This window comes from Vipera ursinii, assembly GCF_947247035.1.
Source record: "Vipera ursinii genome assembly, chromosome: 1".
Taxonomy (NCBI): Eukaryota; Metazoa; Chordata; class Lepidosauria; order Squamata; family Viperidae; genus Vipera; species Vipera ursinii.
This window is the reverse complement of record NC_139512.1, coordinates 51,297,243-51,324,092: the sequence shown is the minus strand read 5'-3', so window position 1 is coordinate 51,324,092 and position 26,850 is coordinate 51,297,243. Positions and strand designations below refer to the sequence as shown.

The 26,850-nt window shown below is 39.1% G+C and overlaps 1 protein-coding gene across 1 annotated transcript in view; it reads left to right on the top strand.

Moving 5' to 3' along the window:
• TTLL5 (tubulin tyrosine ligase like 5) overlaps positions 1-26,850 on the top strand; it is a 150,415-nt gene that overhangs the window by 336 nt on the left and 123,229 nt on the right. Inside the window, exons 2-11 of the mRNA XM_083349082.1 lie at positions 1,612-1,775; positions 7,842-7,948; positions 11,929-12,011; positions 12,760-12,866; positions 14,357-14,487; positions 15,848-15,930; positions 17,955-18,024; positions 18,297-18,381; positions 26,170-26,271; positions 26,490-26,581. Coding sequence (XP_083205208.1) covers positions 1,699-1,775; positions 7,842-7,948; positions 11,929-12,011; positions 12,760-12,866; positions 14,357-14,487; positions 15,848-15,930; positions 17,955-18,024; positions 18,297-18,381; positions 26,170-26,271; positions 26,490-26,581 — 937 coding nt within the window. The 5' untranslated portion in view covers positions 1,612-1,698. The remainder of the gene's footprint in view (positions 1-1,611; positions 1,776-7,841; positions 7,949-11,928; positions 12,012-12,759; positions 12,867-14,356; positions 14,488-15,847; positions 15,931-17,954; positions 18,025-18,296; positions 18,382-26,169; positions 26,272-26,489; positions 26,582-26,850) is intronic.

The following is a 26,850-nucleotide window of genomic DNA, read 5'->3' as shown; positions in this document are numbered from 1 at the left end:
AGATGTCCCCTGTGGGGCTGAAAGTTCCGGAGCTTTCCGTCACAATTTCTGATCCCTTCCTCCCTAAAGACCAGGAGTGCGATTCCCACCAAAGGAACAAGCGAGCCCTCCGGCAAAGATTGCCGCCTCTTCCCCGCTGAGAGGCAGTGCCATCTTCTTTACCGCGGGCCCGGCTTCTCCGTGTCCTCTTACTTTCGTTTCTTTGCCCAAATTCTGCAAAGAAAAGTTTCGATTGCGAACCGACTTTATTATACACGGCTGCTTCCTGAAACGAGAGAAGTATTGCAGGTAGCTGTTGAATCCTCAGAAAAAGTATCCCCAGGAGTCACAGAAAGGGAAGACAGTGTTTAAGACAGGGGTCTTCAAACTTGGCCCTTTTATGACTTGTGGACTTCAACTCCCAGAATTCCTCAGCCAGCTTTGCTGGCTGAGGAATTCTGGGAGTTGAAGTCCACAAGTCATAAAAGGGCCAAGTTTGAAGACCCCTGGTTTAAGACAAGGTAGTTGAATACCATTGAACCATGGTTTTGATTCCTGGGCGTTTTGAGGTATGAGGACCTGTTTCTTGCACAGAAGATTGACAGAGCCCAGCAAAGGTTTTTAAGATTCCTTAGCAGTAGCTGTTTCTGATCGTGTATGCTTTAGACTCCTTATGTTTACATAATTAATTTCGTGCAGTGGGTCATGTGTTTACTTTTGATCTATGGGTATATTTTGTTATATGGCGGCTGGATTGTATATATGAATCAGATTTGTTAAGGGGAAGGCAAGCTTAAGAATACAAAATGGGAACGTTTTATTCTTGTGCAGCAAGAAAGTGGATGGGAAGAGAACGTGGAATCTTTTCCCCACCTTTTTTTTTCTGCTGCTGCTCCCATTTTGATTTCCTTTCAGCTACTTGGCTCCTAACAAGGATCTCAGAAGAATGGTTGAGGGAAGGAAGTTCAATTACACTTCACTCCTTCCTTACACCATTCCTGATCTAATTATTAAAATAATTTCATTGGGCATGTTAGAGGTTCTGTCAACCAAGGAATATCATATGGCGGGGATTAGGAGACATGCCGTAACCCTTGCCCTCTGAAACATTCCCCTTTCAGAGATTAGGATCACCCTAACCTTGTTGGCCTTTTATAAGGCCTTGTAGACATGGCTATATGCCCTGACTGGGACCTGAGTGTTTTAGCGGTCCCGTTTCTTGACTGAATTAACAACTATGGCATTAGTTTTAATCATTGATTACATATAATTGTTTTTTTATGATGTATGCCACTCAGAGTTACTTGTTGAAATAGGTGGCTATGGAATTCAAATAAATGAGTATATTTTTTATTTTATTTATATCCTGCCTGTACTATTTTTACAAATAGCTTAAGGTAGTGAACAGATCCAAGATACCTTCCTCCTATTTTCCCCACAACAACAAACCTATGAGGTGGGTTGGGTTGAGAGAAAGTGAGTGGCCCAAAGTCATCCAGCTAATACAGGGACAGCCCCTGGTTGAATTAAAAATTAAAATGTCTGGAAACTGTATGTGACTTTCTACTAAGAAGGTTGATTATTGTATATCTTCATTTTACTCTGATAATTGAATTTTCATTTTCTTCATAGAATATAGCACTGGTTAGATTTTCTGATTCTACAGTGAAAATATTAAGGGTTCATTGTTTCTGGGCTGTGTGAAAACATACACAGGATATGCCAGTTGGAATGGCTCGGGATTTGGAAGAAACAGATTCATCTTCAGAGGAAGAGGAAGAAATGGAAGGTCCAGAGTAAGTCAAAACCTATAATTGTATATTGTGTAAATTACTATGGAAATTTAAGTATAACATTCTTAAAAAATGAACAATGAAAGCTTGAAGGGCTAGCTTTTATTAGAAATATGGAATGTCAATGAGTTATGAATGCGAATGTTCAGTGTGTAGCTTCAAGGCTGCTATACGCTTATCCTTAAAGCTGTGGGCATTCAGCCAGAATTAGTGAGAATTAACTTCATCCTTAGGATGAGGGTTCACACATAAGGCATGTTCCTAGTTACCCTAGGTAACCAGATGCCTTTAATTATCTTAAAATAAACACAGGTCTGCGGTAGTTTTAAGTATGTTCAATTAAACACAGATGCAGGTTCCAAATCTCTGGAAAATTGATAAATGCACGCTTATCCTTGCAAATCTTAGCACCAACCTGAAGACTAATAGAGGAGCTAGAAACATTAAGGTTTTAGGGGAAAGATTTAAAGGCACAATATTGTTCTCGCTATACTTTTATCACTTGTGTGTGCAGGCTACTTTTCCTTGTAATTCTGGAAGTAGATGGGTTACAAGAGAACATAAATGGAACTGTTGTGTAATTGTATAAAGTTGTCTTGGATTACGATACCAGTACAGCTAGGTCAGAACTTAGATTCTTCATGATCTCAAGCAGAGATCTTGCATATCTATTTGATCCTTTAGATAAGAATTCAGTCTTGTGACTTTTATATGCAAACATGCACTGTATTGTTTGAATTGTGATCCCTGGTGAAAAGTTGTCCTTTCCTATCATTGAGGGTTATTTCTTAGCTTACTTTAATATTAAGTATTTACACAAGTCTGCTTCTTGTTCCCCTGCAGGAAGCTATTTTTTATAAGCACAGATTTACTAACATGGCTTGGTTTACCAAATTTTTTTTATCATTTCTCTCCTACCCATTAATTTCTCTTCCTGTAGAAAAATGGCAGAATGTCCTTCATTTAAACTGTAGTTTGACCAAAGTAGGAAACAGAATATAAACTTTTACAATTTTACATTCAAACAGGAAAACAAATGAGATAATATAGATGATAGAAGAGAACTGGAAAGGAATCTTTAGGCATTGGGTCTAATCCAGAGTTCCCCAACCTTTCTTGCTTTGCGTACTGGCACAGGGGAGGGGAGAGAGTATAGTTCCTTATGAGCCGTGGGCAAGTGTGCATGTGTGCACAGCTCCATTTGCATGAGTGTCAGGCACACGCATGTGCACCACTCATGCAACGAGCATGCATGCATACACTCACCTACTACTCATGTAAAGGGGGGGATGTGTGCGCTTGTCCACCACTTCAGGCAGTCTGGTTTTGATCAGCTGAGTTGGGACCCCTGCACTAGACCACCTTTCATCTATGGCAACCAGATTTGGACATTATATCTTAAGCACCAGATTAGGTTTAGAGAAATGCCACTAAGATTATTTACTAGAAAGTAAAGAGAGAAAAAATTGAAAGAATTGGGAAAGGTTAACCATGAGAAGACAAGACTGTGAAAATGTATATTTTAAATACCTTGAATTATGATTCAGAAAATCAAGAGCTAATTCAGAAGATCAAGAGCTTTGAACTTTGTAGTTCAAAGGTAGAAGCAATTATCCCAAAAATTAGGAATCTCCATTCACTGAAAGTGTTCAAGCAAGAATAAAAGTACCATCTGTCAGGGATGCATTAATTTAGATTCCTGTATTGATTAAACCAGGGGTCCCCAACCCCTGGTCCGTGGACCAGCACCAATCCACGGCATGCCAGCAACCGGTCTGTGCAAACAAGTGAAGCCCCATCTGCGGGATGTAGGCAGCACACAAAACTACACCCCCTCCAGTCCGCAGAGAAACCTTTCTCCACGGAACTGGTCCCTGGTGTCCAAAAGGTTGGGGGCTTCTGGCCTAGTGGGACACATACCATCTTATTGGAAAAACTGAGCTGAAATGAGAGTAAAATAATTATGTCTTTTCTTGAGTACCTTTTAATATTTTTCTTGTTATTGGGAATAGCTGTGTCTTGGTTTTTTTTCCTTCTAATTGTTTTGAATTTATATATCCGAAGGGCCCTTCTGTTTGTTATTGATGTCAGTCTCCTATTATAATCTCATTTTTTTGAGTTTTCTGATAACCATTTCTGTAGCTGGGAAATATATGCATTCTGTTTTGATAACCTGATCTTTTTATTGCTTAGGTGTGATTCTTTCAAATCTTTGTTAAGCTTTATGTACAGTTCTCTTCTTTTGCTGTCTTCCTATTATTTTCTTCAATGGAATTGATAACAATCTTTCACCTAAATTTCCGAGGAAGCTCACTTGAACTAATAAGCAGAGGTCAATGAATATCATTGTTTGTTCAGAAACTTTGTATGATATTTCAGAGTCACTTTGGACAGTGAGAGGGTGGCATAAATTTATATAATAGTACAGTAAATAAATACTTGTGGATAAGATGCAAGTATGACACTCATATCTGGTATTATCCAAACCCAGAAAAGAGTAAATGACAACATATTTTAGTCTGTTTATTTTCAGGTTGTGTATTAACTTGGGTTTAAAGCCTACTATTCGTAGAATTTTTCTCTTCCATGTTAGCAGATAGGTAAGCAGAGGTAAACAAAAAAGTCCAGTTGCCTTTTGAAAAAGCATCTTTGGGTACTTACTTATTCCCTATTTAATATTTGCCTGAATTTTCACTATATTATGTTCTATTTTATGACAATCAGTTGATATTTATTTATTTATTTATTTATTTAATTTGTATACCGCCCTTCTCCCGAAGGACTCAGGGCGGTGAACAGGGCAATACATATGGGTTCTCTGTAGTCTCTAAAATTATAATTGCCTTTCTCTATATAACATTATAGTTTGGTTTGGTTTCAGCTTTTGGGAGGAGTTCTCTGAAGGCTTCACCCAAGCATTTTAGGAGCTGCAATGCATCTGTGTCATAAGTAATAGTAAACTAAGCTGTTCAGTATTGCTTACAGGATTACCTATAAGCATATGTGTTGACTTACATATAAAATACTGTTCCTTCTGTAAGATCTAGAACAGGCATGCCTGTTGCCTTTATATTGAATTTCAGTTACAATTATTGCTTTATTACTATCTTGTGATTCTGATATGGCAATTCTGCAGTTATCTTCTTTCAATCATCTTATCATGCCTTGTTCTATAAGGGCCCATAGCTTTTTATGTAGGGAAATTGGGGCTAACTTCCTAATAAAATAAAAGGAAGAGGTATGTCATTTTTAAAGGGCACTAATAAGATCTGTAATATTTTCTTTAGCACTATACTCTAGTCTCTTCCCATTTGGACGACCATTTAACGACTGAAGTTATAACAACATTAAAAAAAATATTATGACCAGTCCTTACACTTAACAACTGTCACAGTGTCTCTGTAGTCACATGATTGTGATTTTGGGCACTTTGGAACAATTACACTGTCCTGGGGCTATAGGATCCCTATTTGTGACCTTCAGTTTCTGCCAAGGCATAAAAGGCCATAAATCGGGCATGGTCACATGATGATTGCACTCCATTGCATTGCTTAGTGATGGAGGTTCTGGTCCCAATTATGGCCATAAGCTGAGGACTAACTGTACTGCAATGTACTTTACATGGGGCTGCCCTTGAAAATCACTTGGAAGTTACAGGTGGTCCAAAATCCAGTAGTGTGCACAGTATCAGATGTTCCTAGGTTTGCCCCAATTACATTTTTATTGTGTGAGCTGTCCTGATTCCCAGTTTCTTTCCGGTGTAATTCAAGATGCTGGTTATCACTAGTACAGGACCTGGTTATTTGTGAAACTGCCTTTCCTTAAGAATATCTGCTCATCCCACCAGATCGGATAGGTAGGCATGCTCCAGATCCCTTCCCTGAAATCCTGCCACTTAGTGGGATCTCAGAAGTGTGCCTTTTCTGTGGCTGTTCCTAATTTATTGAACTCTTTCCCCCTGGTGATTCAACAGGCTTTTAGCCTTTTGTAAGGCCATCAAGTCTTGACCTTTTGCTGAGGTGCTGGAATAGGGTAGACTGGAATAGAGAGAATGGAATGAGGGTAACTGGGGCTTGCTGTGGGGGCATCCTAAGGGAAGGATTAAGGCACCAGGTTTTAGTTTTTGTTTGATGCTTTTACGAAATTATGATTATGTTTTATAGTTAGTGGATTTTATTGCTACTGTGGGCTGACCAGAAGTTCAGATGTGTGACCATACAAATCTTTTAAGTAAATAAATAACATTTGGAGGGATAGTGTCAGGTGCAAAGAATCAGGACTTTTGCAAGATTGCATCATAGAAGATTTATTTAAGCCTCTGTACAAGAATTTGGTCAACTAAAGTTCAACACTAAATTGGTGTCAACGGAATTGAGGAGGGGCTGGGCTTGGAATGTTTGTGGGAACACAAGAATTCTAAACTGAGGATGCTCTCAACTCTGCCCCCCCCCAGCTCTGGCTGCTCTTTTCCTACAGAAAGCATTCTTTTACACAATATTTGCAGATATAGAATTAGGAAGCAGCTCTGAAATATTTTTATTTTATCCCAGTCTTTAAGTGTTCATTGAAACAGGTATTTAAACACTTGTGTTTCTATTATTCAGGTCCCTCTTTTTATACTTTTTTTTCTGCCCAGTTTCTGAAAAGGAGTACAGGTAGTCCTTTACTTAGACCACAATTGAGCCCAAAATTTCTGTTGCTAAGTGAGACATTTGTTAAGTGAGTTTTACGACCTTTCTTGCCCAATTGTTAAGTGAATCGCTGCAGTTGTTAATTTAGTAACGTGGTTGTTAAGTGAATCTGGCTTCCCCATTGACTTTATCAGAAGGTCGCAAAAGGTGATCACATGACCTCAGGACACTGCAACCATCATAAATATGAACCAGTTTCCAGGCATCTGAATTTTGATCCTATGACCATGGGACGGTCGTAAGTATGAAAAACAGTCATAGGTCACTTTTTTCAGTGCCATTGTAACTTTGAACAGTCACTAAATGAACTGTGGTTAGTTGAGTATTACCTGTACATATTTTTGCATAAAGAGAAATTGTTGTATTGTCCTGAATCATGCATTGCTTTGAGGGAGGATTGTTTCTATCTCTCTAGTATCTTATTGACTTTTCTACTAATGATATAACAGTGGAAGATGCTGGGTAGTAATTTGTTTCATATTTGTGCAAATTTGAGTTCAGATATGTTCGTATATAATAGGAAGTGTTTAGTAGCTTATAAGATAGAATTTAGCTGAGCTCACTTCTGCATGTCCTTTTGGGCCCACTGTGAATCTTCAACAGGCAATCCACCAACTTTCCAGATTTGCTCTTACAGCAGGGGTGTCAAACTGCCGGCCTGTGGGCCGGACGCGTCATGCGGAAGCCGCGCCCACCCCATTGCTGGCAATGGCAAAACTGTCCCGATACGTTGCGCGACGTCACATGACATCGTGAGTTTGACATTTCTGCCTTAGAGGGTTGGAAGATAAGAGGAGAAAGAATCTATTCCTCTGGAAGTAGAAATTTTAGCTAATGTAGTGGTATATGACTTATAATTCTCCTGGTGAATTCAGAATTATAATTTTCAGTTTTTAATATTAAGATAAAAAATGTTAAGTACATGTGGAAAGGGGTGTCTCTCTGTGTGTAATATATTATTTGCTATGTGCTTTGCTGTGTGCTGTCTGGGCAATTGTCAACATTTCTGTATTTGGGTGAGGCTTAATAGTAGCCCAGCAACATGATGCTTGTTGAGGTGTTGCTGTAGTATATGTTGCCACAATACATACAGAGATTCTGTTCTGATTTACAAAGAACTACATGAAAATGTAAGTGTCTATCTTATATTTTTATTTTAATACTATGTTAAAAAGAAGAAAAAGCTCTTTTTCAGACAAAAATTCTTAATCTTGGATTGAGAAAAATAAGTTTCTTAAAAAATATTGGTAATCAAAAATAGTGTCTGAATTAAGGATAATGCCTAAATTAAAAACTACTTGTCTTCTGAAATGAGGTAGTGGATATATAATTAAGGTAGTTATTTCTTATCTGTTAAAAAGGTTTTCTTTTTTTTTAGGGAGCACCCATGTATCACGTGGACAGGTGGATTCAGGAGGATTCCAATTATGGTATTTCATGCTGAAGCTATTCTGACGAAGGACAGTTACATCCGCTTGATTGGGGGTAAATGTTGTTTTTCTCAAGTACCTACATCACCTAGAGTAGATAAAATAAAATGATTGAAAGACAAGATTTACTTGGCATACTGATAATCTTTTACAAAGAATTTTTTTAAATATATTAAGCTAGAGTTTTCAAGTATTTTCAAATAGAACACACGAAACAAATTACATTGTCTAAATTAAAAAAAAACTACTATGATTTTAAGGTTTATTTAAGAGGACACATTTTAAAGAGTATTCCTTATATAACCACTGAAGGTTATAAGACCTAAAAATACAGTACTGTACTTTGTCTAAGTGCTTGTAAGGATTAAGAATCTTTGTTTTGTATGTTAAATTTATCTGAAATGAAGTTGACTTTGAATTTAAGATAACCAAAGGAAAAGAGAACATAAATACAAAACATCTGCAGAGTGTTCAGCTTTTCAAACTTTTTAACCAATGGTTGCTCCCATGTGATCCATTTGTATACAGTCTGCGTGCATGTATCTGCCACATACCATAATTTAAAAGACACAGGGACTGGATATATCTTTAATAATTCGTATATCTTTATCTACATTGAATGCTTTCATGTGAATAGAGAATCCTGTCTCTCAGCAAAACATAAATAAATGTACAAACATTATTGTTAGTTGCGAAGTCGTGTCCAACCCATTGCAACCCCATGGACAATGTTCCTCCAGGCCTTCCTGTCCTCTGCCATCTTCTGGAGTCCATTTAGGCTCACGCCTACTGCTTGTGACTCCATCCAGCCACCTCATTCTCTGTCATCCCATTCTTCTCTTGCCCTCAACCTTTCCCAGCATTAGGCTCTTCTCCAGTCCTTCTCATTAGGTGGCCAAAGTATTTGAGTTTTAGCTTCAGGATCTAGCCTTCTAAAGAGCAGTCAGGGTTGATCTCCTCTAGGACTGACTGGTTTGATCACCTTGCAGTCAAGGGACTCGCAGGAGTCTTCTCCAGCACCATAGTTCAAAGTACTCAATTCTTTGGCGCTCAGCCTTTCTTATGGTGCAACTTTCACAGCCATACATTGCAACTGGGAAGACCATAGCCTTGACTATATGCACTTTTGTTGACGGTGATGTCTCTGCTTTTTAGTGTCCTGTCTAGATTTGTCATGGCTTTCCTCCCCAGGAGCAAGCAACTTTTAAGTTCTTGGCTGCAGTCCCCGTCTGCAGTGATCTTGGAGCCCAGGAAAATAAAATCTGTCACTACCTCCATTTCATCCCATCTATTTGCCAGGAATTGAGAGGGCCAGATGCCATGATCTTGGTTTTCTTAATGTTAAGTTTCAAGCCACCTTTGCACTCTCCTTCTTCACCCGCAACACGAGGCTCTTTAGTTCCTCTTCACTTTCTGCCATTAGAGTGGTATCATCTGCATATCTTAGGTTGTTGATATTTCTTCCGGCAATCCTAATTCCAACTTTTCATTCATCTAGCCCTGCCTTTCTCATGATGTGCTCTGCATATAAGTTAAACAGGCAGGGCAACAGTATGCAGTCTTGCTGGACTCCTTTCCCAATTTTGAACCAATCAGTGGTTCCGTGTCCAGTTCTCATTGTTGCTTCTTGACCCGCATATCGGTTTCTCAAGAGACAAATAAGATGGTCTGGTACTTCCATCTTTTTAAGACCTTGCCACAGTTTGTTGCGATCCACACAATCAAATGCTTTAGCATAGTCAATGAAGCAGAAGTAGATGTTTTTCTGGAACTCCCTAGCTTTCTCCATAATCCAGCGTATGTTGGCAATTTGATCTCTAGTTCCTCTGCCTCTTTGAAATCCTGTCTGTACTTCTGGTAGTTCACAATGCACATACTGCCGGAGTCTAGCTTGTAGGATTTTAAGCATAACTGTACTAGCATGTGAAATGAGTGCAATGGTGCGATAGTTTGAACATTCTTTGGCATTGCCTTTCTTTGGAATTGGAATGTAAACTGATCTTCTCCAGTTCTGTGGCCACTGTTGAGTTTTCCAAATTTGCTGGCAAATTGAGCGTAGCACTTTTACTGCATCATCTTTTAAGATTTTGAATAGCTTAGCTGGAATACTGTCACCCCCACTAGCTTTGTTGTTGCTCAGCTTTCCTAAGGCCCACTTCACTTCACATTGTAGGATGTCTGGCTCGAGGTCAGTGACCACCTTATTGTGGTTATCAGGGACGTTAAGCTCATTCTTGTATAGTTCTTCTGTGTAATTTTTCCACCTCTTCTTAATCTCTTCTGCTTCTGTTAGGTCCCTGCCATTTTGGTCCTTTATCGTGCCCATTTTTGCATGAAACGTTCCCTTCATCTCTCCAATTTTCTTGAAGAGATCTCTAGTCCTCCCTATTCTATTGTTTTCTTCTATTTCTTTGCACTGATCATTTAAGAAGGCATTCTTATCTCTTCTAGCTATTCTCTGGAATTCTGCATTCAATTGGGTGTATCTTTCTTTTTCTCCCTTGCCTTTCACTTCCCTCCTTTCCTCAGCTATTTGCAAAGCTTCCTCAGATAGCCATTTTGCTTTCTTGCATTTCTTTTTCTTTGGGATGGTTTTAGTTGCTAGTTTTTGTACAATGTTGCGAACCTCTGTCCATAGTTCTTCAGGCACTCTGTCTATCAGATCTAATTCCTTAAATCTATTTGTCACCTCTACTGTATATTCAACAGGGATATGATTTAGTTCATACCTGAGTGGCCTAGTGCTTTTCCCTACTTTCTTCAGTTTAATCCTAAATTTTGCAAGGAGAAGCTCATGGTCTGAGCCACAGTCAGCTCCTGGTCTTGTTTTTACTGACTGTATAGAGCTTCTCCATCATTGGCTGCAGAGCACATAGTCAATCTGATTTCTGTGTTGACCATTGGGTGATGTCCATGTGTAGAGCCATCTCTTGGGTTGTTGGAAAAGAGTGTTTGCTATGACCATCGTATTCTCTTGACAAAATTCTATCAGCCTGTGCCCTGCTTCATTTTGTACTCCAAGGCCAAACTTGCCTGTTATTCCGGTTATCTTTTGGCTTCCTACTTTAGCATTCCAATCCCCCATGATGATAAGGACATCAATTTTTGGTGTTGGTTCTATAAGGTGCTGTAGGGCTTCATAGAACTGGTCAATTTCATCCTCTTCAGCACCAGTGGTTGGGGCATAGACTTGGACTACTGTGATATTGAATGGTTTGCCTAGGATTCAAACAGATCATTCTGTCATTTTGGGGATTGTATCCCAGTGTTGCTTTTTCTATTCTTTTATTGACTATGAAGGCTACTCCATTTCTTCTGAGGGATTCTTGCCCGCAGTAGTATACCTGATGGTCATCTGAATTAAATTCACCCATTCCTGTCCATTTTAGTTCGCTGATTCCTAAGATGTTGATGTTCAGTCTTGTCATCTCTTTTTTGACCACGTCCAGCTTTCCTTGATTCATGGATCTTACATTCCAGGTTCCTATGGAGAAAAAATCTTTACAGCATCGGAGTTTCCTTTCACCACCAGATACATCCACAGCTGTGCGTCCTTTCAGCTTTGGCCCAGTCACTTCATTCTTTCTGGCGCTACTAGTACTAGCCCTCTGCTCTTCCCCAGTAGCATATTGGACACCTTCCGACCTGAGGGACCCATCTTCCAGCGTCATATCTTTTTGCCTTTTGGTACTGTCTATGGGGTTTTCATGGCAAAGATACTGGAGTGGGTTGCCATTTCCTTCTCCAGTGGATCACGTTTTGTCAGAACTCTCTGCTATGATCTGGCCGTCTTGGGTGTCCCTGCACGGCATAGCTCATAGATTCATTGAATTACACAAGCCCCTTCACCACGACAAGGCTACTTCAAGTACCATGAAGGGGTACAAACATAAGAGAAGGCTAATAGATTGCTCTGTTGTACAGCTCTTATGCAGAATAGAATAAATGAAAAAAATGTTCTGAGAAATTCTCTTCCTTTTTGCAACTGGTAAAATAGATTATAATTGGATTTGTATAATAATTCTGTATTCCCAGAGCGCTATCACTTGTCTTTTAAAATTGTGAGAACGGATAGTCGCTTGGTGCGCAGCATTCTGTCAGCTCATGGATTTCGGGAGGTATGTTTGTTAATTTTTGTGAACTTCATGGCCCTGAAAAATTAAATCTGCACTGGTTTTACATCCAAAAGATCACTATGGATCCAGAATAAACTGAAGCCAATCAAAAAAAGCAAAAGGTCTTTTCTTCTTTAATTTGGTGTTGTAATGCTACAAATTATATTTCTTTCTCTTATGTGATGTGTTTGAGAGAGATTTTGCTTGAAGTTCTTGGTGCGCTTATAGCAGTCCTGAAGAAGCTCAGTTTGTAGAAATGACTGTACATATTTTTGTTCGGCAAAGTGTATGTTCAGTCAGTCTGTCATAAATACAGAATAAATGGCAAACTTAAGACCAGCATGTAACAACTGTAAATTTTCATAAGTGGACAGCATTTTTTCTGGACTAGAATTCAGATTGTCCGTACTTTTTAATAATCATTTATTTTACTACAGTTATTTCAAATATTATTACATATCTTCAAAATTTCTCCACCACTACTTGAAGACCAGTAGCTCAGCATTTAAAGAGTTAAATTCTGGTTGATGATGCTTTTCTGATAGCATTAACATTTTAATAATTTCCTTTCCTCTGGGTGGAAGACCCTTCAGAGCACATTGTGAATAGGGAAAGGAAGTTGACAAGTCCTATTGCATGAGTGAAATAGTTCTCTCTCAACTTTGAATGCTGTCCAAGGTATAGATTCTGAGGTAATAAAATGCTATTCAGCTGGTTGGCTATTAAAATGTTCAACCATGTCTTTTTCCAGGTGCATCCCAGCAGCAATGAATATAATCTTATGTGGACAGGATCACATTTAAAACCCTATGTTCTGCGAACTCTCACAGATATTCAAAAAGTGAATCACTTTCCCAGGTAAGAAGTGGAGTCTTATGATAATGTTATGCCACAGAACAGAGATGAATGACCTGCAGCCCTAGAATCACATGTAGCTTTCTTCCAGACATTTGCTGCTAAAAGAGAAATGTCAGTATCAAGGAAAAGATTATTATGAACATGGGGAAGAATTATATTCATTTTATTTAAATACATTAAAGCAGAGTTTCCCCAATCTTTCCATGTTGGAGGGGGAAAGAGGGGATGGTTTTGTGTGACGGGCAGGTGCATGCACATGTGACCACCTGTTACTTGTGCGAGTGGGGCTGAGATCACCCTTAATGCTTGCATGTTGCAAATAGGTCACAGACTGGTAGCAGGCCATGGCCCACAGGTTGGGGACCCCTGCACTAAAGTAAATTTAAGTTTTGTTCCTGCCTGACTCATTGTTTGCAGAGTGATGCTCTATCTGAGAAAAGTTGCAGATCATTAATTTCCCTTTCTTCCAAGTGCCCAGCTTTAGTTCAGTAAAAACACAGATAAATTGTTAAATTAAAAACAAAAAAAGTTCTTATTAAGGCCTTTGCTTTTGCTAATATTTCTGATTGCTAAAAATTAGTAAATCTTGATGGCATCTTTTACTGTTTGGGATATAAGAGTGTGTGGGTAAGTGAAGATGTGGGTGTGACCAGAGAAAAACAAAATTAACATATATTCCTTTAATCCTTTTGTCCATTACTATTATCTAGTGCCAGTGCTATTTAAATTTACCTTTAATTTAGTGAGTGGAAATTGGTAGTAGAGGTTACTATAAAAAATCTTGGGATACTGTAAATTGTTTTCCGTTGCCAAACAATTCTACAAATTTGGCATATTCATGTCCATGGATAGATTACGTCTGAATGGATGTACCGTATGTGAACAGGCAAAGTATTAATATTTTAAGAGTAATAGAATGCAGCTGTCCACACTGAATCCAAGATTATCTTGGAAAGACTATAATATTTGGCTGAAAAAAGATTGTCCATTTCTATTTAGAGGTGACTTCAATTAGGGACAGAAGAGTGGCATGTTGTACGTATGCTTTTAGTAGCAAAATGATTACAATGTCATGTTAAGGCATTACATGTTTCACAAAGCTTGTGAATGAAATCACTCAGTAAAACTTCGCCTTAAAGCACCATTTTTGGAAGAAGTATCGAATTAAATCCAAAATTCTGTGAAATCTGAAATTATTGAGGTAATGGCTTACATTTGCATAATTACATAGTCAATGCTTCAAAATAATTGTATCAAGTTGTATCATTTGCATAATGTAAATTGTTGCAAATTACTTTAAATTGCCCAGAATGCTTTAGAAACAATAGACTTTGCCTGTTTAGGTGGTGAAATCTGAAGTAAAATTTTGTCTGTTGCATCCTAAGTGTGCTGAGTGGAAGTCAGAGAATCAAAGTTTAATTGTAATGGTGAATTCTTAAAAATCCTCATAAACAAGGTGACACCAGCAAATTATATCTACATGTCTTTAGGTCATATGAATTAACTCGGAAGGATAGACTGTACAAGAACATTACTCGAATGCAACAGATTTATGGATTCAAGACCTTCCATATTTTGCCTCAGACCTTCATCCTTCCAGCTGAATATCAGGAGTTTTGCAGTAAGTCTATGACCTAGATTACCAGTTCATAAGTAAAGCTAGAACTGAATGGGAAATTTTCATTCCATAATATTTCTGTACTTTAACCTAATATATTCCTGGATTTTTTAAAAAAATCTTTTATAGTTGGGAGTTTTTTTATTTGAGAAAAGCAGGAATGAAACAGTTCTCTAGGTTTAATTACTGCATATACCCAAAAAGAAGATCAATTATGCCCTGCAATAAATAACTGGGGAGGGGTGTCATCTGACATTTGTCAAATTGAATCTTCGTGAGAGGGAGGATTCTTGAAAGAAGTCTAGAGTCCATAAATGGTTCTTATACAATGGACTTTTCACAGTGTTCTAGAGTGCTCCTTGTCAATGATTTTTCTTAATCTGACAAAAAATTAAAATAAATAAATAAAAAAAACTAAATTAAAAAGAAAAAACCCTCAAAGGACAGACTCAATGTACCACTACTTCTTTTTCTGCCATCAGTTTTCTGTGTTTCAAAACAAGGGTTGGATTAGCAGGTTTTTGCTCTTCTCAAATCAGAATAGTCAGTGGCAGGATTTCCGAATAACAGAATCAGAATTGAAATCCTCAACATTTTTACGTGGTAATAAAAATGGTCAAACTCCGTGAAACTTACCATAGTATAAATGTGTAAAAATTAATACTTGCTGAGCCTAGGAAAAATGCTCATTGAGCATCTTAGTGTTCCCTTACTGCTTCTTTTTCTTTATAAAATATCTTACTTCAAGTAAATATGGTATTTGACACAGAGTCCTAAACATTGTTATCTTGAAATACAAACTGTGTGCCTGTTGCAAAGGGTGCATGCTAGAGTTTTGTGTCATCTCCAGATTTCATAATTGTTTGTATGTGTCTGTGTCTATGACCAATTTCTGAATATTAGAATAGAATAGAATAAAGCTGGAAGGGAGCTTGGAGGTCTTCTAGTCCAGCCCCCTGCTCAAGCAGGAGAACCTATACCATCTCAGACAAGTGACTGTCTAGCCTCTTCTTAAAAATCATCAGTGATGGAGCATCCACGATTTCTGGAGGCAAGCTGTTCCACTGGTTAATTGTCCTCACTGTCAGGAAGTTTCTCCTTAATTCCAGGATGCTTCTCTCTTTGATCGGTTTCCAACCATTGTTTCTTGGAATATACAATATATAATTATTTTAAAGAAGGAACATCACTGTTTCAGCTATTGATAATGGTTGATTGGTAAACAAGGTTAAGTGATATATACTAATAAACTGTACTGAAAATCTCAAGTATTGCTGACCAAAGCTGTTATTGTTTGATGACATTTTTGTAGAAAATTTAATACTGAAGTATGTATTTGTCATTTTTTTTCTTTTTCAACTAGCTTCCTATTCAAAGGACAGGGGACCTTGGATAGTAAAACCAGTGGCTTCTTCTAGGGGACGTGGTGTCTATTTGATCAATAATGTAAGCATTAAAAAAATCTAACAACTTCAAAATATTGCTAGTTTGATGACTCACCAGCCTCCATATTCTGTATATTTTCTTTGCCAAAATACGCTAGACTACTAGCAGTAGAAACTAACGTGCAGTTTTGAATCAATTTACTGTTTTGTCACTTGCTTAAATCTGCAGTAAAAATACAGTCTGGAAAAGACAAAATGACTGGCTACTCCTATTTTTACTAGAAATTTAAGCCTTCTTAACTCTGAATAAGTGTTTCTAACCATAGTTTTTTGAATAAAGCATAACGGTCCTATTCATACTTAATGTTAAGCCACAATAGGTGATTTTGTATATTACACTAAGCTAAAAGCAAATAACTCACATTATGGCTTTATGTGATGTGGGAACCAGACCATTTCACTTTTACACTCCAAAGAACTCAGTATATAAAATAGAAGCTGAAAATGAGGCCAGGATGAGAATATTTTAACGTATAGGTGTATTATATCAGAAATTCATGAAAACATATTCTGGGAAGTATTCAGTGAGTAAGAGAAAAACCTTTAAGAAAAAGTTAAAGTTATGCTGAGATGGTTGCATTCACACATGAATTTTGTGTGTTTTGTGCAGTCTCACTTTGTGGATTGATGACTAAAGATACTTTGGAAGTTATATAGCTTATAAATGGTATGGAATAAGCAGCTGGTTTCTTTAATCATTCTGGTAGGGTAGTATTTTGCAAAATGAATTCAATCACATAAGAACATTGTGGTGGATTTAGGTAAATAATATATTAAAGTAACTATATCTCCAGTAAGACTCTCTCATACAACTAAAAAGCAAAAAAAAGAAAAAAGTTACATTCTGTATCTATCCTGAAACTAATCATATAGGTGTTCCTGGAATGGGTATAACATAAAATTTGATTGTGAGTCATTATTTTCAGTTAGTGAAAATTTTCATCTTCCTTCCTCTCTTCCCCCCTGCCCCCCATCTCATCTAGAAGGGGACAGTTTGCCTCGTCTGTTCTCAGCCTGGCTGTTTCCCATGGAATTAAAGAACTGCAGGCCAAGTGAATGAAGCAAATCTTTCCAAAGCTGGACAAGATCTGCTTCAAGAAAAAGTAATATGTGAACAAAAGGTCAGAACCTGGAAAAAGCTCTCAAACCATTTTCCATCAAGGATTGCTAAATTCACAAATATGTCGTATTTGTTCCACGTAGGGAGCACTCTCAAACATTCTTAAGGCTTACTTAATTTTCTGTAATTAGGGAATGTTTTGCGTATGTATGTCATACTTGCTAAAAACAACCTTCTCTAACTACAGTTAACTTGACCTATTGTTGCACATGATTCTTGGAATGATGGCTGCTGCAGTAGAAAATAATATTTGATCCAACTTTTTCTTATTGCCATTAGAACCACATATATATATTTCACAAAGTTAGCTGAGTGACGTTGGGCCAGTCACACACACTCAGCCCTAGGAAGATGATAATGGCAAAAGACTTCTGAAATCTTGTCAACAGTACTGCATGGAGTAGTTCAGGCAATTGCCAGGAGTTAACACTGACTCAAAGGTGAAGGAAGGAAGGAAGGAAGAAAAAAAGAAAGAAAAGAGAAAGAGAAAGAAGGAAGGAAGCTGTTGTTCTAAGATGTTTTTTTATGTATAATCTGAAGTTTATGCATATTATACATGCGACTTCTCTAGAGTATATTACATTAATTTGGATCCATATCAGTCTATGTATGATGAGGCTAGTCAAAACTGTTTTACCAGTGAAGAATGGGCCCATCCTTTTCTTCTATATTATAATGCTGTGCATGATATCTTGGATGTTTCTGCACTTTAAGAACAATACTGCAATTGCCCTGTTTGGTGTAGAAAAGTTTTTTTTAAAAAAGAAAGAAAATATTAGGGGTCACCATGAAGTTTATTAACCCAATAAATATTCATTGAAAGGTAACGGACAAAGTAACTTCGTGAAATCAGCATTCAACTTTTCAGTTCTTCATCCCATTTTTCTGTCTATCTCATTCTATAGCCAAGTCAAATTTCCCTTGAGGAAAACATACTGGTTTCCCGTTACATCAACAACCCACTTCTAATAGATGGTGAGTTAATATTAAAATTTAGGGGTTTTTTTTCCCAGAAATTTGAAGATAATTGACAGTGAATTAATGAACCATAAGAAAGCAGTTGTGTTTTCTATTTTGTTATTGTAGTAAATGCTGTATAATTATTATCTAAGCTAGAAATATTTCTATTTACTGATACTTGACCGTTAGATGGTCCTTGAAAATATCTAATTATATATTCTGTCCTTAAGTAGATTCAACGTTCTGAATAATTTCTAGCAACTAATTATGGTTGGGTCTGTTTTTAGACTTCAAATTTGATGTGCGCCTTTATGTTGTGGTAACATCCTATGATCCCCTTGTCATCTATCTCTATGAGGAAGGTTTGGCTCGGTAAGTCTTGATTTTGTATCTTATGGTATATAAGCTGAATGCCTTACCATGTGAATTTGCAGTCATAAGCTTTCTTTTTATGTATCCGTTAGGAATAGTAAGAGACTGGTTGATCTTACAGTTCTTTTGAACTTTTGAAAATTGAAAATTATGAAGAGTAATTTCTAAATATGCTAGTCCCTCTAACTTTAAGTTATTTTCTACCTTCATCTCAGAGAATTTAAGTCTTTAAATACTGAGCTACTGGTCTTCAAGTAGTGGTGGAGAAATTTTGAATATATGTAATAATATTTGAAATATTTTCCTGCCCTTGGCTTCTGGTAACAGTAGCAAATTTTAAAGACTCTTTGCTTGTTGATATTTTTGCATTTCCTAAATTTTATAGAATTATAGAAGTAAGAATTGGAAGGGGTCCTGGAGAGCAAGTGGTCTCTATTTCCACATCTTAGACAGATGGATGTCTAGCTTCTGTTTAAGCATCTCTATTCCAAGGCAGTCTACTCCATTGTTAGACAACTCTTAAAATAAAGAATGTTTTCCTGATCAAAATTTGCCTCGTCACTTAGAACAATTGATTCTTGTCATATAGAACCCACTCTAACAGTTTTGTCCCATCTTCTACATGATATCCTTTTAGGTATCAAGATTGCCTTTTAGCTTTCATGTCTTCCTGCCACCTTTTATCCTAGCTAAACATTTGCAGTACCTGTTCTTCATAAGTTGTTCTTTTTGGAATCCTTATCTTCTTGATTACTGTTTTCTGGACATATTTCCTTTCTAAAATGGATTCCTCCAATCAAGACACAACGTTCTGGACGTGGTCTGCCTAGTGCAGAATAGAGGATAATGATGACTTCTCTTGATCTTGATATTATACTTGGTTAGCAGCATATTTGAATATTCAGTTTCTAATAATCCAAAATTCTTGTAATCTTTTAAAATGTAGTGCTGTCAAGTATGATTTCCCTCCTCTTTTTCCACCAATCCTGTCTGTTTGTCTATCATCTGTCTGACTGACTGTCTGTCTCTAATTTAGAAACTTCCTCACACATGGCTTTCTTTTTCCTATCTAAACGTAGGAAGTTGCATTTGTCCCTGTTGAAATTTATCTTACTGTTTTATGCTCTCTGTTTCAGGTTATAGCAACAAGCTTCCTCCTGAATCCTGAAAATCTTTTCTAAGAAATTGGCTTTCCTTCCTATGTCTATATCATACGTAAAGTTTTCTAACTTACCATTCATAGAATAAAATGTAGTATAGAGCCAAGAATGGATCCCAATGGTATGCCACTTGATACTTCCCTCCAGCTTGATATGGAGTCATTGATATATCTAATACTTCATTCAGTTTTGATAACGCAAACCAGCCTGCTTAATAATTAGTTTCAGAGTTTTACCCAGCAGCAGCTTCAACCTGAGCAGTCTATAGCAGTGATGGCGAACATTTTAGAGACCGAGTGCCCAAAAACCACTCCTGCCCCCCCTCTGTCTGTTCCATCCCTACCTTCTCTACCCCCAGCCCACCCCCGCCTGCCTGCAGGACCACCCACCTACTCCATGGCCCGCCTCGCCCAGGTGGCCCAGCAGCACCATGGTGGCCATGCCCTTCGCCCACACCCCGCAATATCATCTGCGTGCAATGGGGCGCAAGGGCAGAGTCTTGTCCTTGCTGCCCAGCTGCCATGTCCTTGGCTGTGCTGCTCCACACGGACCGCGCTCGGGGGGCAACTCTCTTGGAGGGCTCTGGTGAGGAGGGGGCCGTGGAGGGAGGCGGGGCTGGGGCAACGGCATGTGTGCCCACAGAGAGAGATGTGAGTGCCGCCTCTGGCCCCTGTGCCATAGGTTCACCACCATTGGTCTATAGTTACCCGGGTCCTTTTTTCTTTGTCCCTTTTGATGATAGGAATGCTTGCCGTTTGTCTTCCTTTAATCTTTAATTATAGATTGTGTTCATAATTTCTCAAAAACCATAATAGGAGTTTTGGGGTGATATTTGGAAGTTTAAGACTCTTGGGTGTAATTGTTATGGTCCTGCAAATGTAAGCTGTTCGTTAGCAAGGTGCTTTCTATCCATTTCTTTATTTACCTTGGGTTACTGGTTTCTCCTGTGACGGTTGTTTTGCTTCAGTCCATTTGCATTCTGTTCCCCTTTGAGGAGAAAACTCAAGGTACTTGTTGAGGAATTATGCCTTTGTCCTTACCTCAGCTTTTTCAAACTGTGGACTTATCCTTCCTTTTTGTTATAATGTTGTGGCCAACACCCCCCCCCCCCCCGTTTTTCTTGCTTTTAGCTTTACTTTTGAGCTTAAATTCCTTTGGGGCTTTAACCTTTTTGATTTACTTTCTTTTGGTAATAGCTATTTCTTGGTAGACTTTGTTGATGATTACATTATCTTTATTTCCTTTTTAACTTGGCTCAGTCCGAATTCCCTAAGCATCCACATTGGTGTTCAAACTTTTCCCCCAAATAATTTTTCCTCCTTATAATGGTTTATGATTGTTCATCCAGTATCTTATTTTTTAGAACTTCTGAACACTTCTGTCCTTCCTTTGACTTGAGGATTTCTGCCAATGGGATTCTGCCTAGTTCTTTTCTAAGTTTGTTGAAATTGGCTCAATTAGTGTGTATGTACAACTATATTTTAGTTTCTGTTTCTGTAATATTTTGAATTTCAAGATTATATGATTACATCTTCCTAAGGTACCCATTTCTTCTTACTTTTCCACCAGCTGATCCTCTTGGTTCTTTGTTAAATCTTCTGGAAAATAAAACAGCAAGCATTTTTAGAATCTTGCAGTCTTGGCTGAGTTTGTCTATTAGTAGATATCCATGTAGTCTCCTAATATAACAATATGTCTTATCCCTGAAAAATTATATGATCTGGACCAGAGGAGTATTATCCAGATGTTCTGCCACTCCTGGCAAAATGCCTCACATTTCTATTGTTGTTTTCTATTATTTCAGTTCTTACCCAAATGCTCCTGACAAACATGGATTCTCATGCTTGCATCTTAGTACATCCATGCATTTCCTTCAGATATAATGCTACTCTTCCTTCACATCTGACCTGTTCCATTTGTACCCTTCCGTCCTTGCCTTCTGCTCATGAATTTTATCATGGCAGGTTTCAGTAATGCCTGCTAAATTACACGTACCTTCCTGCCTTTCTTTCTCTTAGTTCTTTCTATGTTTTTCCTATAGTCTATGCATTTATGTAGACGCTTCACAAATTACTCCCATACTATACAAATATTGCTCTTTCTTTCAGAAATATATGCTTATGAGACTCATAAACCAGTGTAAACCAGAAAGGAAGGATAATAATGTTATTGCTTTGAATTTAAAAAGTAGCTGTGAACTAATTCTGCCACATATTGCTCACTTAGGTGAAATAATTTAAGGGTTTCATACACTGTCTTTGTCTTTTAGAAATAAGATCTGACAGTATAAAGTGAGAGGTTAATTTGTGAAAATGTTGTTTTGTCCCTACATCCTCTACAAAAGTTGACATTAAAGTAGATAATTTCAGAGACCTACCACAGTTTTGCTGCAAAAATGCAGATGATCATTTGATGGCAACAAAAAGATACATTAAACCTTTTGCTGCCAACTAGTAGTTGGTTTTATCCTGATCCTCAGAAATGCAATTTTATATGAATATTTTAGCGTACTCTTGGACCTTCCGGTTTCAGTTGTGTAAAGACCGATAAAATCATATAAAATCTGGAAATGTCAATCTTGTAAATACCTATGTTTGGAAAGTGGGTGTTATTATTGCTTTGTTGCATAATTATTTAGTTGCAATCAGCCTACCTCTAACGTTTGCTTTGAAGGCTGTGCAAGCTTTACACCAAAATAATATCCCAGCAGGGGGCAGTCAGGCACAAGGTTGGTTATTTTCAGGCTTAAAAATCAACTTTTCTTTGTTTGGAATCAGGAGAAAATTTCATCTATTCAGAAAAAGTTTTAAAGAGGTGGGAATTTGGGGCCTAGTATCTTTTGAGCAAACACTTGCAGTTAAGCTAGTGGTAAGCTAGAGAAAACACAGAGCTGTTTGTGGAAGTACAGCGGGTTGAGCAGAAAACCAAATGTGCTTCTGAGGGGCCCAGAGAAGGAAAGAGGGTGGGTGGAAAATGGATGTGGCCAAGCAATCATTCACATTCTGAAATGAAGGAGCAAGCAGCAGCGTCTTGTCATTTCTGACACTGGGCTTTCCTGTTTCTTGAGCCTCCTCCGGCCCTCTCCTTTAGTTACCCTGCTTGTTAATTAACACTGGCTCCGTGGAGATATTTACCTTTCTCTGTGGATTCCTGTGGTTTTTTAAAGAATTCAGGTACTTACTGCGAGCCAAGGAATTCAGATTACCTCATAGGCTGTATTGTGGCCAGAGTCTGTTGCAGCAGTCCAGTCCTTCTCACAGTAACCCTTGCCTTGATATTTTGGGAACAGAGATAACTTAGGAAGTGGGGAAATGGCAACAGGTTCCATGATCAACGTTGTTGTTGTTTTAATAGGAAATGTATCCGTTTTGAGCCACAATCCTTGGTACTTCTTTCTAACGCAGATTAATTACTTTAGGATTAAACTGGCTGCAGCTGTTGGTCTCCAAGATCAGAGTGTCAGGTTTACTGTGAAGATGTAAAAACACCCTTGATTGATGGGTTAAAAAGAGAAAGGAAGGAAGCTGGAATGATTGTTGGGTGAGGGTGGGGGTAGGGTGGAATTCAGAATTGGAGAAAGGATTTGGAATTGATTTGGAAACTACCAGATCCTGGAAAGAGTTTATTTTGCAGTAGTATGTTATTACTTTGAGCCATTCAGTTACTGGAATAATATTCTAGTGCCCCAATAAACTTTACAATCCGTCATTCATTTATAATCTGTTCATAGTCATTGTGTTTAACTGTGAAAAGTGATTCTGAAATATTTGCTACATTGAGATAAGGATGCAACATAAGCGTAAAAGAGTGACTCAATAGTAATCCCTGCCTGTGAACAAAAATTGAGGAGCTCTGCTCCTCGAGTGTTTTCTCCTGATTCTGGAATCTGTGTTTGTCACTTTAATAAGGCTGCAAACAAAGCATTCTGGCTTGGTAGAGGAGAAGAGGCAGCAAAAAAGAGGATAGTTGTTGCAAGTGTGTTTTCAGGTTCCACTTAAAAGGTAAAGGTAAAGGTTCCTCCGCACATGCATGCTAGTCGTTTCCGACTCTAGGGGCCGGTGCTCATCTCCGTTTCAAAGCCGAAGAGCCAGCGCTTGTCCGAGGACGTCTCCGTGGTCATGTGGCCGGCATGACTAGATGCCAAAGGCACACAGAACGCTGTTACCTTCCTATATATAATTAACTGAATGTATGGTGCTGCATAAAGCTTTTCTTGTTTCATGCTAAGGCAGAGGTCTTCAAACTTGGCCCTTTTATGACTTGTGGACTTCAACTCCCAGAATTCCTCAGCCAGGCACACTGGCTGAGGAATTCTGGGAGTTGAAGTCCACAAGTCATAAAAGGGCCAAGTTTGAAGACCCCTGTGCTAAGGGGAGGGATTGTAATATAATGCAGTAAATGTTAATGCTGTTAAATACTCTGAGAATGAGAACTTACAGATGGCCTTATTGCAGGAGTGTAAAACTCAATTTCATTGAGGGCCACATCAGCATTGCAGTTGCCCTCCGGGGGGGGGGCTGGGTGGGTGTGGCCAGGGTGGGCATGGTTTACTGGGTGGGTGTGGCTGGAGTGCGTGTGGCTTACTGGGTGGGCATGGCTAGCTCTACATTGTTCGTGTCAAGGGTGCCCATGGGGGCCTGGGCAGGAGTGGGACAGATCTGAAGGTCTCTGGCAGAAGAACATGGGACCGAGGCAAGTGCCAAGGCATGGTCCACTGGAGGAGCCTCACTGTTCCTCTTAGGTCATGTGGGGGAAGGATGGACAGTGGCGTGGAGGTCAAATGCCCAGCCCAGCCATCAAGCACCCACGGCACTAAGCCCAGCCCCACTTCCCCAAGGGGGCGCCCAGCTGCACTTACCTCCTCCTCAAGGCTGCTGCTGCCATGCTTGTTCTCCTTAGCCAGGTTGCTCATGATGGGTATGAGGGCAAAGTCAAGAGGGAGGCCCACTCCCTCTCCATGTGAGAAGACCTGGCTTTGTATCCAAAGCTTCCTTAGCAATAGGATGGGAGACCCCCCAGGATAGGCCAGGAGGAGGGGGCAAGGGGATGGTGAAAAGACAGCAGGGCAGGACTAAGGCAGGACTTCCCTCAGACCCTCCCTCACCTTCCTTCCTTCCTTCCTTCCTTCCTTCCTTCCTTCCTTCCTTCCTTCCTTCCTTCCTTCCTTCCTTCCTTCCTTCCTAAGAACAGAGTGGTGGGAAAATATTTGAGATGAGGGAGGAAGAAAAACAGGCAAGAAACACAGCTGGGGAAGTGTCATCCTTCATGAGGAATGAAGAAATGCACCAACCCCTGGAAGTGGCCAGCACATGGCCCTCACCTACTTCACATATCTGGTTTGGTGGACTCTGGGGGAGGGGATGTTATCTGTGCAGTGTTGCCCAGCCCCCAGCCTGCCCGGTTTTGGCAGGCAGTAGGGTGCTCTCCTCACAGTGCCGAGAGGCTGGGCCAGGTGGCACAAATCTGGAGAGAAGTGTAACGCTGCCCAGCCCCTAGCCTGCCCAAAGTAAGCAGGACCATGTGCTGGCCACTTCCAGGCAATGGTGCATTTCTTCATTCCTCATAAAGGGTGATACTTCCCTAGCGTGTGCCCAGCGGGCAATGCTGACGTGGCGGGGGCCGGTCCCTCGCTGTTTCCAGATGGCCTTGTGGAGCTAAGACTGAATGTATTTCAGCATAGATGGCCACCATGAAATTGTACATTGGCTCCCAGCTGGCCAGGGTCAAGGCAGCGGGGGCCGTTCCCTCACTGTTTCCAGGATGGCTTCACAGGCCACATGAAACCACTTCGCAAGCCAGATCTGGCCCCCGGGCCTTGTGTTTAGCATGTCTGCCTTATTGCTTCAAGTAATAGAAAGCAGTCACTATCTTTGTTTCAAGGAATCCCTTCTTGAATTTTGATTTCTGTTGCTACTATGCCTATTGTAGTGTTAGTAGTACTTAATGTTTGTCCCACTTGGTTACAGGTTCTGCTTGCATTGCTTTCTCTGCAGTTCTTCCAGTGAAGCTATTGATGTATGATGTGGGTTTTTGTTTTTCAGCTGACTTGTTGCAGAGTCTGATGCTGATCTGAACTAAGAGGAAGTGACTGGCCTAAAGTCCCCTAGCTGATTTCCATGCCAAAGGGAGGGTTAAAACCTGAGTCTCCAAACTCCTACTTAGTACTTTAACCAATTACTACACTGGTTAGAGCAGGCATGTCAAACTGCCAGCCCGCGGGCCAGATGCGTCACACCAAAGCCGCACCTACCCCATTGCCGACAATGGGGAAAAAGTCACGATACATCGTGTGACATCACAAGTTTGACATGCCTGGGTTAGAGACATCCTATAGTCAGATTAAATCCCTTCAACATGGAGCTTCTATTTGTTGGTGATTGGATTGGCTTCATTTTGGTTCCAATTTTGACTCAGGAGGGACCTCTGCTTCAGCTGACTCACCAGTTGTAGGCTTTTTTTTGACCAGAATACCCTGACAAATGTGATTTATGATCTTGTCACTTCATGTGTAGATTACTTCAGCAAGTTTACATCAGGCTACCTTTGAAGCTAACTCAGAAACATCAGTTGAAAAAATTGGTTAGTTTTATTTCCATTAAAAATTGTTATGTCCATTTTTGTTTTGTAGGTTTGCAACTGTGAGATATGACCAGGGATCAAAGAATATTAAAAACCAATTCATGCATCTTACAAATTATAGTGTCAACAAGAAGAGTGGTGACTATGTCAGGTACGTAGATTTCTTAAGAGATCTTGAGCTTGAATTGGAAATAAATTATCGGTTTCTATATGTATTTAATTCTTTTATATTGTGTTAAAACAAAAGTGTCTTAAAGCAGTTATTAAGTGCAATCAAACAATATATGAAAATATGAATTAACCAAGCAGACTTTGGAGGTAGAATTCCATCACAGGTGATCAGGATAAAAGGTATTTCTTATGTTTTAGTTGTGATGATCCTGAAGTGGAGGATTATGGAAACAAATGGAGTATGAGTGCAATGCTGAGATACCTGAAACAAGAAGGAAAAGATACAACGGGTGAGCAGATATCTATTACTATTTCCTGAATCATCTTTAGAACACCTTTTCATTTTAATTTTTCCCCTTTTGAGTCAGTGTTGACCCTTGGCACCTACCTAGACAAATCTCTACAGTTTTCTTAGTAACTTTTTCAAAAGTAGTTTGCCATTGCTTGCTTCCTAGGGCTGAGAGTGACTGGCTGAAAGTCACCCAGTTGATCTTTGTACCTAAGATGAGACTAGAATTTATAGTCTCCCAGTTTCTCCCCTAATACCTTAACTATTGTA